General features: G+C 43.5%; 1 protein-coding gene across 1 annotated transcript in view; it reads left to right on the top strand.

Moving 5' to 3' along the window:
* Positions 1-293: 293 nt before the first annotated feature.
* ASTL (astacin like metalloendopeptidase) overlaps positions 294-11,706 on the top strand; it is a gene marked incomplete at both ends in the record, with an annotated part of 68,576 nt that continues 57,163 nt past the window's right edge. The window contains one exon of the mRNA XM_082252712.1: positions 294-363. Within this exon, the coding sequence (XP_082108838.1) occupies positions 294-363 (70 nt within the window). The remainder of the gene's footprint in view (positions 364-11,706) is intronic.

The following is an 11,706-nucleotide window of genomic DNA, read 5'->3' as shown; positions in this document are numbered from 1 at the left end:
ATATTTACTAGCCCAGATTAGGGAAGTGACAGGAGCGGTGATGACTCGTATTGTAGCCCAGCTGTTTTAATGAAGCCGCCGCATTAAACACACTGCCGTGCAACCGGAAGTGAGGAGGGTAGGTTTTTCTCACGGGTAGGTAATTCTCACGGAACACCGGTCACCCTTGGATTCTAGTAGGATCACATGAAATGCTGTCATGTGACCATTCATCATGTGACCATCCATCATGTGGTATCCACACCCAGCCCTGCAGACAGGTGGTTAATGAACTAGCTATCTGGACTGGAGACATGGAACCAGCCCTTCCACAACACAAAATGATCAGCCTATTGTTAGCAATGTGCTTGCTTGGAACTGGAGGTAAAAATTGTGTTTTTGGTTGAAATGTCATTTCTTTTAAAAATTATTTTGAAGGTATGTCCATTTTCGAGAAAACAAGATCATACCATGCCCACAAATTGGGTCTACTCTTCAATGACTGCATGGGGACTTTGAAATTTATTGATAAAAAATTCTGACTCATGAGTTTATCTTAGAATTGTGACGTTATTATCCCCTGATTTCCCTGGCTTGCAAGTTGGGTCTGGTTATTTTTTCCAAAACCCATGAGCATATCAGGAAGATGTTCAAACACCACCACCACCATCAGGGACTTGTAACGTGCTCCGAGCCTGTTGCAACTTGCAAGTTCCTGATGGTGGTGGTGTTTGAACATCTTCCTGATATGCTAAGGGTTCATCAGTCTGTTTTACCTGGGTACACCACAAATGTTGGAGGTTGGTAAGGTGATGGCCCAGTCTGTACTTTGGGAATGGTGCATGGTTCTGGGGGGCCTTGGACTGATGGTTTTGACCGAATAGCCACATGTATCTTGGATTGTAATCTAGATTCTGATATTTACTGCTCCTTAAGAAGCGTCTTGGACCGCAAAATGCAAACAGATCATTGGTCACCCTCTTCTCCTCCCTCTTTGTGTAGAATTTATTTATAGTACTGTACATGGTCCATTTTTGGACATAGCAGTTGACTTACAATTGTAATAGGCTTGTAGAGGGCTGGATATTTGTCTTGGGTACGCCTTTATCAACAATTTTGAATCTTTTCCCCTCCTTCTATTTTTAATGTGTTTGATGTATAATCTTTTTATAATATGTAAAAACTATGTATGCTGATATGTGGTTGTCATTATTTGATACCTGGTGCCCTAACAGCCCAAGTGCCTTTAGTATTTTGTGATTGTAACTTATAGTTACCTTTTATTGTGCTGGATACATTAAATTAAGCCTCGTACACATGCAACGATTATCGGCCGACCGATCGGCCGTCTTTTGTCCAGTGTTGTTGTGTTGGTTGAAATGTGCTCTAGACTGCACATGAATTTTCTTGGCCAACAACAACCAACTTCAGAAGTGATGTCATGTGCTGGTTTACTTTCCGTGTGTTTTTTCTTCTCAGAGCATGCCCAGTCTTGCTTACCAGATTTTTGTCTGCCGAAATCTGTACTGACTGACGGAAAATCGGCCGTTCTGTTTGACAGCCAACACAAATTTTATAGCATGCACACCAGATTTTGTTCGGCCGAAAAGTCGCAGTCGGTTGTCGGAAGCATCATACTAACAAGCCGAAAATCGGCAGATCGGACGTTGGCCGAAAATTCACGGCCAACAATCGTTGCGTGTGTACGAGGCATTACTTCAGCCAAGCAGCGATGTGAAATATGCCTAATGCCTCGTACACCCGATCAGATAATCGTACGAAAAAAAATAGCTTTTCGAATTGATCGCATGTTAAGCTGATCGTTAGTACACTGCTTTCGACAGCTGATTACGACATTTCATCCAACAATGTCTGAAATGACAAACGCAAAATCTTTTGTCGTACAATAGCCTAGCAAATGACAATAATTTAATCAGTACAGTATGTGTCCGCTAAAAATCAAACGACCACGCATGATCAGAAACACAAAAATAACCCGGGAAAAGCCTGGCTGCCATTGTTTTTGTCTTTTTTGTCTTCACTATTTTGCGTAGCGCAACCAGGAAGCTTTCCAGAATCGTACGGAAAAAAAAATATACGTTTAGTACGCATTGTTGAATTTAATATTAGTATCAGGCAACCAAATGCGTGTGTACGAGGCATAAGGGCCAGTTCACACTACATGAAGTCCAGTGCACTTTTTTTTTCTGCACCAAAAAGGCGTGGATAATAATCTATATGGTTTTCAATGGTATAGTTCACACCAGAAAAAAAGTAGAACCTGCTGCATTTTTCTGCACTGGACTGTACTGGAATGCAATAAAACACACAAAAAATACTCGAACACACGTCCTTATTTAAGGTTAAGAAAAAAGAGGGGGGGGAAAAAAAGCACTGGAGTGCATCAAAAACGCATATGCAGAAAAGCATCCGGACTGCGTTTCTGTGGTGTGAACTGGCGCTACATCAAGGTGTGAGTAGAGTTGAGAGTATAGACCAGGGGTCTTCAAACTATGGCCCTCCAGTTGTTTAAGAACTACAATTCTCATCATGCCTAGTCATGTCTGTGAATGTCAGAGTTTTACAATGCCATATGGGATGTGTAGTTCTGCAACAGCTGGAGGGCCGCGGTCCAGATTCTTTTCTGCATTTGCAATGCATTTCGGTGCGCTTTTGATGCAGTCCGGTGCATTTTTTTCCCCCTCTTTTCCTCCCTTTTTTTTTTTTTTTTCCTTAACCTCAAATAAGGACATGTGTGTTCCAGTGCATTTTTGGTGTGTTTTTGATGTGTTTTACAGCGTTCCAGTATAGTCCAGTTCAGAAAAAATGCAGCATGTTCGACTTTTTTTTTTCTGGAACTGCAAGCACTGCTGTGAACTATTGGAAACCATATAACCTACTTTCCATGCGTTTTTTGATGCAGAAAAAAATGCACTGAACTGCATGTGGTGAACTGGCTCTAAAAGGGACCAATGTTGTAGATAAAAGTTACAGGATAAGCAGTGCAGAGAATTAAAGGTAAAAGTTAACTTCCCTGTTCTCAGCAGCTCTTTAGTCTTTTTTCAACATCAATGATCTATTAAGGGGTATAGGATCTCAGGACTTTGGTGCAAATTCTACGCCACCCAACCACTTTCACTGCCACAGAATAAAAGTGCTGAACATGGTCAATTAGTAAGGAAAGGAAAATCTTAGCAGTGGGAATATTTTGGTGTGTACCCACCATCTAAGCTGGCACCAATATGTTTGAACAAAATGTGGGAAGAATTGTACATTGTTTAGCAGCAGAGGCAGACCATGCAGATTAGTGAGAAAAAACATTGCACTTTTATTGGACTCCTGTAATGTAAAGTTTTGCTACTAGGTGGCACACAGCTTTAGACAGGGATGGACTTCAAAAAATGCCCTTTGCCTTATTTTTGCCATTTGGCACAAAGTCCTTGGGGTACCACTTTATTGCAATGTTCTGTTCTCTTAAAGATCCCGATGCACAAAGATGAGAGCTGCTACAAAATGTGATTGCACTTTGTGATTTATTGTAATGTGCCTATTTTATCTAGTGAGCGAAACAGTGAAAAGTAAGGTCAATTAAAGTGTTACTAAACCCACAACCATAAAATGAGTCTGTATATGCAGTGAAGTATGCTTGTTATACTCGCTGTACAACAAAGAAATGGCAGCACGAGAATCCTCATTAGAATGATAGTCATTTATTTCATAAAAACAAATGGTACACTTGTAAAAATCTTGGTAATCAGCACGGATGGCAGAATATTTTTACATGTAAGTGTATTTGTTTTTATAGAATAAATTACTTTATCATTCTAATAAAAACCTAGAGCTGCCATTTCTTTGTTGTTTGAGCTCCCTGGATCTTCCTGGATCTTCCCCTGGCAAGCTGCAGGACCCTTATGTGTTGACATGAACCTTTGTGTTGGCATGAACCTTTGTCCTCACCATGTTGATACTATAGACTGCTGTTTGTTGGGCCGAACCTTGTAGTGCGCTTTACTGGTTTGTGTTTGTTATACCCACTGTGGAGCCTAAGGGGTTAATTCTGCGCAATCCTGTGTAAAAAGGTGGTTTCATCCTGTCTTCTCTGATCCTCCCCTTCTTCCACAGTCCCCAAACCATCTCCTGGTGGGCACTCTGCACATGCCCAGTTTGGTGTGTATTGCTATAGAGGTTTTTTAGTTTCTTGGGAGAGTGCATGTGATCAGCACTGTCCAGACAGAGGGTCGGGGGTTCTGCAGCCTCAGGATAGTCAGAGTAGAGAAGCTTTAATCAGTGCTTGGCCGGACGCTGAAGTCAAAAGGCTGCTATATACGGCTGATGAGAAAAGGTATTTAGCAGTTTATATTTACTGAAACTATTGTATTTCCATGTTCTGTGTACAGTGGGGGACCAAATATAATGAATGCAGGTTCTGGGTTTAGTAACACTTTAAGTTTCTGCTATTGTACTTTAAATGCTTTGCAATATTTTACATGTTCATGAAATTTGAACATTTAAGGATTGCCACACAATGTGTTCTCTATCCTATGGGAATGGTAGGCAGGATGTTTTATCCTGAATAATTTTTTAAACCAACTTTATAATTTAACTATATAGACATACATAAACATGTAAAACACTATACCATTTTTTTTTTTTTTTTTTTAAATAAATAGACCATACCAGTTGGCTTGCATTTAAAAAAGGCCGCGGCTGTTTTATTATTGACTTTACATAAATAAATAATTTAAAACTGTGTTTACATTTCAGAGTAGACTTACATCAACAACAACCTAGCCAGACGGCTCAGGTTGACAAAACATCACTAGAACTTTTTTTCCACATTATCCACCAGACAGGCGGAAAATTTCCGCCTGTCCCCACCATCCCAGCGCGCGGCCATTTCAATACACGTACCTAAATTATTATTCAGGATATCTAGGCCAATATCGGAAAGATGGACACCATCCTTCCGATAAAGACCCAACAAACCCCCCTCCAACTCGACGTGCCTAAAAGATATGATTCCCAAACCACCTAATAGTTTGGAGAGACCTCTATTCAAACGTTTCCTCATTCTCTCTATCGGCTTAAAACCGTAAAAGCGGAAAGAGATCAAACGCGGGATCACTTCAGAGAAAACTAGACGAAGCTTGGGGAATAGTGATTGAATAAAAACCAAATCATCCCGAATGGAAAATAGTAAATCTAAAGTTTTAAACCTCCCGATGTCATTTCCCCCTAGGTGTATCACCAAAATATCGGGGGGGGGGAGCTGAATTAGTAAGCCTTAAAAATTCAGTAACAAGCTCCGCCCATACCATGCCACGCTTACCAAACCAAACCACTTGAAACTTGTTCCTGTCCAAACCTAAGTTCTCGGTGTAGACCCGATTCTTCGCCCGCTGCTGGGCCCAGTGAACATATGAATGGCCCATGATCCAGACCGAGAGCTTGGTCCCTGAAATCAAATATAAGCATTAGGGCGTACGTAAGATTTGTAGCAATCTGAAGACCACCTACCAATTCTTTTTACCGTTTCCACCCCTAAACCCAGCCTAACCGCCTCAGTAGCAGCCCCGTTGCGAAACGAGTGAGAGGTTATTTTTTCCCCGCCTAAATTCAGCTGCTGCAAACAAATACGCAATACTGCCGAAAATTGAAAACGAGAGAGAGGTTTTCCTGAAAAATGGATAAATAAAACGTCGCTAATGTGCGGTCTTATCGAAACGTATTCTTTTAACAGAGAGACAGGACAAATCGCAGAATTCCTGAACTCATAAAGAATAATTTGCTTTCCCGAACCCATTTGGTTGGTCTTGGAATGCGCCAAAAAAATACCGACGCTAGCTGAATGAAATGAAACATCCTGAATGCGCAGGCCCGGAAAACCCAATTTCCGATCAGGAATCAATTCCGAGATCCTGAGTGCGGCGAAAAACATAACTACAAACGCCGCCCTAAATAATTTTGCCTCGTATTCAGAAAAGCAAACCTTAATTAAAGTTGTGCATAGATCACCCAGCAATTCTAAAGAAATAGGCTTCCTATCGTCAGTTTTGAAGTGAAGTTTTTTGTAACCCTTCATAGCCTGCCTTACCGAAAAATAGGAAAGGCACGCTGGCTTGTTATGAAGTTTTTGAAAAAATGATATCCCTGCAAGAATTTTGTGGATATGTGACCAAGAGAATTTGTCCAAAAATAGAGAGTTCAAAAAGGATAACAGCAAAGATTCTGAAAAATCGTCCGATGGTACACTAGCTGACTGAAGATGCTGTAGCCACAGCAACCAAGCTGATCGATATCCAGCGAGTGTTGACGGGGCTAGAGATAGTTCAATATTTTCCATGACACTGGCTAGATCAGGTCCCACAGGTGCCCCGGGCAGGAGTGTCCAGTTAAATCTGCCGTTGGCAGTAGCTGAAAGAATCGACCCATCTGAAAACGGGATAAACAGTCTGCCAAAATATTATCTTTTCCCGGCACAAAAGATGCTTTTAACCAGATGTTGAATTCTAGACACTTTGCAACCAGATACCTCAGCATTATGGTAACGGGCGGAGATTTTGAGGACAAGCAATTTATTGCGTATAAAACGCCCTTGTTGTCCGTCCGTACCATAATCCTTTTGTTCCGAAAATGATGGCCCCATAATTCCAGGGCCACTATAATCGGGAACAATTCTAGCAAGACAATGTTGCGTATAAGACCAAGATTTTTCCATTTGGCGCACCAAGGTGCCGCGCACCAATGGTTACGCCAAATGGCGGCGAAACCCTTAGACCCCGCCGAATCCGTAAAGAGCAAAAAATCTCTGTCTACGATAAAAGGTTCCTGCCAAACCGTAGCCCCATTGAAAAATAACAAAAATTGTATCCACACTAGAAGGTCTTCCCTCATCTCACTTGAAACCCTCACGTGAGAAGAGGGAGATTTTAGGCCCGAGATCGCTGCATAAATACGTCTGGAAAATATCTTACCTACCGGTATCACCCTGGATGCAAAGGCTAACAACCCCAATAGGGATTGTAGCTCTTTCAGACAAACCTTTTTTCTTCTGATCGTCTGTAAAAGAGATCCGCGAAGCTTTTCAATCTTATCTTCCGGTAGCCTAAACTCCATCCGGGCCGCATCTATAGTGATACCTAAAAACACTATGCAGTTGCATGGGGGAAAAGTTTTCTCGAGGGCTAAAGGGACCCCAAATTGTTCACAAACTTTTAAAAAGGTGTTTAATAAGATTTCACAAGTGTCAGAGGAAGGAGGGCCTATAAAAAGAAAATCATCTAAATAGTGTACTAAAAGGTGAGACCCTGAAATCTGACTAACCACCCATTCTAGAAAAGTGGAGAAACTTTCAAAATAAAAGCAAGATAATGAGCGACCCATTGGGAGGCACTTGTCAAAATAAAACTGGTTTAAAAAATGGAAACCCAAAGAATTGAAACTGCTGGGATGAATGGGTAACAGACGAAATGCGGATTTGATATCCGCCTTTGCCAAAAGAGCCCCCCTTCCTGCAAAACGGAGTCTCTCCAGGGCATCTTCGAAAGTAGCATATTGAACCGAAGCTAATTCACCACTAATTTCGTCGTTGAGGGATTCGTCTTTGGGATAAGATAGGTGGTGGATCAATCTGTAGGAATTCGGCTCTTTTTTCTGGACTATGCCTAATGGAGAGACCCTAAAATCCAAGAAAGGAGGCTCGGTAAAAGGACCTGCAAATCTGCCCTCTTTTAATTCAGCAGCAATCTTTTCGGCCACAATGCTTTGCAGGCCCAGAACTGATTTTAGGTTTCTATGGATGACACAGCCATTGCCCTTAAAGGAAGGCAGCACAAAACCGAATGTAAATCCCTCAATTAAGAGGTCCGCTTTCTCCCGGTCTGGATAGCGGAGGAGCCAGGGGAGCATTTCTGGCAGCTTCACTGGGGAGTTGGCTTTTTTTGAACACCTGACTGTTGTGCTGCCATCCTTTTAAAACATTTGAACACGGGATGTGGCCCGGCGCAAAATGCGCATTCATGCTTAAACTTGCATGATCCGGGCCATCTACATTGTGTTTCATTGAAATTGAAACATAAGCCTTTCTTAAAGCAGTGGTTCTCAACTCCGGTCCTCGGGACCCACTAACAGGCCAGATTTTAAGTATTACCTTGGGGGATGCAGACTAGAATACTGCAATCACTGAGAAGCAAATGAGATCACCTGTGATGTAATTTAGTTATCTTGCAAACCTGGCCTGTTGGTGGGTCCCGAGGACCGGATTTGAGAACCACTGTCTTAAAGGACTGGAGGCCTGTCTGTTGAGGGTTGACATTAGGCTTGGGGAGAAAGAGAGGGACAAAAAGATCAAGCCACAGCCCCACGTCCTTTACTCCCCATTTTAATGAAGGCTGAACTGATAATTTTTGCCTGAAAGCTACGTCGTAGCTAAACCAGGCTAAACCTCCAAAATTTTTATAAGCCTCCAAGACTATTTCCATGTGCTGAAATAATCCCACACTTCTATTTGGGAACTTTTCACAAAGCACACTGGAATATATTAAAAAAGCTTGTAACCAGTTATTGAAGGACCTAGCAATTGGTCTCTTCCTCTCCTCATCATCTTTTTTATTTGCAAAATCCTTAGCTGATGGTAACAGAGACAATAGGTCAATAAATGCTCCCTGCCAGATCTTATCTTTAATTGCTTCAGAAAGGTGGAAACCAAGGGGGGAAACTTCACAAGTCAATGGTTCCCTTAAACAAACTTCGGGTAAGTTCTGGCTCTGAGCCAGATCAAAAGATGAAGCAGGCTGACTGACTGAAATTTCCCCACTAGGTGGCGCTATCCACACAGAACTAGCATCATTAGGGACTTCAGGGGAATTTTTAAAATGCTCAGTGAAAGACCTAAATTCAGATAACAACTGTAACATCAGAGAAGACATGGACTCAGGGGCAGATGACTCACCCGATGCAGGCAGAGCCGACGCTCCGGCCTGTGCTGAAGAGGATGCTGCTCTGGCGGCCGGAGGGGGGCCCCCCTCCGGGGTGACAGGTACCGACCCATCGTCTGACGCCCTGCGCCCAGGTGTGCGCTGCCTCCGCGATGTTTCCTCCGTCTGGCTCCGATTCGGGCGACGGCCTCCTCTTCCATGGGGGGAGCTTCTTCGAGACGGACCGGCTTCATCTCTTCCGGTTGACGGTGAGTAGCTCTTCCGGGGCATCCGGCGTCTCTTCGATGGGCCAGCCTCCGTTTCGTGAATGACCGCCGAGACGCTACTGCGCATGTGCGATGACCCGGCTGCCATAACTCCGATGTCCGCCGGGCGAGATGTCTCTTCACTCGTTCCTTCTTCCAACGGGACTCCACTTCCGCTGCCGCTGGGAACCTCCATGGCTGCCGACGCTGAAGCGACCGAGGCTGACTGCGCCGAAGACAGCGGTAATTCAAGGCAGCGGCGGAGCCAGTCCTCGCTGCCCTTCTCTCCAGCTTTCTCTATTAGCTTCCTGATAAGGCTCATTATGATAGGTGGTACAGGAACGCTGAAGAGATCTGAGGTCCTGACAGGAACGAAGTGACCCGGAGTCCCGCGGTCGCTTCTTAAATAGCCCCTCTCTGGAACCAGCTTGAGCTGGAAATACTGACCAGGAGCAGGAATATTTGGGCGGGAGCGGAGCTCCACACTCTAAATCTGCCCAGTGATAGCCCTGAAAAGCAGGCGGGAAAAATTATACATTAAAAATAATACTCCTGTTATCTACCTCAGCCTGACTCAGGTCAAAAGTTCACTGACCCTGGCCACCTAAAGGGAAAACCTATTGATAACTCTTAGATTTTTTATTCCCCTGCCACCATCCCATAAAGAAAGGGGGGCTATAGCAGCACCCCTTTCTTTTTATTCCATATGTAATTGGACAATATATCCCAACTCTGAGGCGGGCATATTTTTGGTAGAACTGTGAGTGACCTAGTTCTTTTAAACATGGTTAGGGTGGTCGGATGTTAAAAAAAACAAACTGGACTGGTTCTTGTCTGAGGCGTTCACACTTGAAAACATGTCTGAAGGTACTGTTGTTGCTAGCGGTAACCCAGGGGGACCCACACTCAGCCGCTCCCTCTGGAGTAGGGCTATATTTACTTCTGCGCCATGTCATGTTGGGCTTACTGAGATCTGTGTCGGTTAGGTTTTCAAAAAGTCAAAACTTAGGGCAAATGGGGGCAGTGGAGGTCAGAGTGAAGGTGAATACAATCACCTTGTGCTTCCTGCTATGCAGTGATTCTGTAATGCTCCATTTGCAGATCTACCAAAAACGCAATCAAAATAGAACCTTTTTCTTAATTTAACACTTAAATGCAGTATATAGTTTCCTTCATAGTCCTAAAGCCCAAGATTGGTAGGATTAGAACAAGGAGGCTGCCATGGTTGTATGGTTGTAGTGAGGCTTTACTAGCCACCTGACTGGGAATGTATGTCATGATTTTGCCATTAAATACCAGGCTTAAGGCTGCAGCGAGATGCCATAATCCTAGTATTGTTTTTTCGTTTAGGCGGTTGGCTTTCCGATAAATGTGAGCCCAACAGTAGATTCGCTGCAAGATCACTTTTAGAAGTGGCGGGAGAGGTACACCCTTGTGCCGCTTACCGGTTGTTTCCATGCTTATTGGAGCCTTCCGTTAAGCCTGGAAGCGACCAGATTCAGCTGTTTGCTGGGCAGGAAGTCGAGTGAGAGCAAGATGGCCCCCATTTGGCTCTATGCCCTTGGAGGACTGGAGCGACCTCTGATGTCACTTCCCGTTCTCGGGCATAAACAAATTATTTTAATTATTTCTTTTTTTTTAAGTCAAAAAATGTTTCTTTTGCTTTTGAAGGTAAATTAGAGATCTGGGGTCTTTTTACCCCAGATATCTCAATAAAGAGGACCTGTCATGCCTATTTCTAATACAAGGGATGTCTACATTCCTTGTGATGGAAATAAAAGTGATAAAAAAACTAAATAAAGGGACAGTGTAAAAACTATAAAGCAAAATAAAAGGAAAGAGAAATTGAAAGCACCCCATCCCTCTGTGCTCGTGCGCAGAAGCAAACTCATATGTAAGTTTCGCCCGCATATGTAAACAGTGTTCTAACAACACGTGAGGTATCGCCGTGATTGTTAGAGCGAAAGCAATCATTCTAGCACAAGACCTCCTGTGTAACCCTAAACAGACAACCTGTAAAAATATTTAAAGTATCGCCTATGGAGATTTTTAAGTACCGTAGTTGTTGCCATTCTACGAGCGTGCGCAGTTTTAACCACTTGCCGACCGCCCACAGTATATTTACTGCGGCAGTCAGCCCCGTACAGGCAAAGTGATGTAGTACTACGTTGCTAGCCTGAGAGCCTCTAGGGGGCGAGCGTGCGCCGCCTAAGGCGCGCTTCCGCCCCCGCTCGTTCCCTAACATATGTCCGCGCGTGTGACGCCGGTCACTCACAATCTCCCAGTGCAGAGGGAGAAAGGCAGGCGGCTAATGTAAACAAAGCCACCTGTCATTCTCCCTGATCTAACTGCAGAGATCATACGATCCTGCTATGTAGGATCGTATGTCTCTGTGATTACATCACTAGCCACACCCCTTTACAGTTAGAAGCACGCCCCTAGGGACACACTTAACCCCTGCATCACCAATAAAGTTAACCCCTTCCCTGCCAGTGTCATTTTTACAGTAACAGTGTATATGTATAGCACTGATTACTGTAGTAATG

Source organism: Pelophylax lessonae (genome assembly GCF_965119305.1).
Source record: "Pelophylax lessonae genome assembly, chromosome: 4".
Classification (NCBI taxonomy): Eukaryota; Metazoa; Chordata; class Amphibia; order Anura; family Ranidae; genus Pelophylax; species Pelophylax lessonae.
This window is presented reverse-complemented; position numbering and strand designations above follow the sequence as displayed.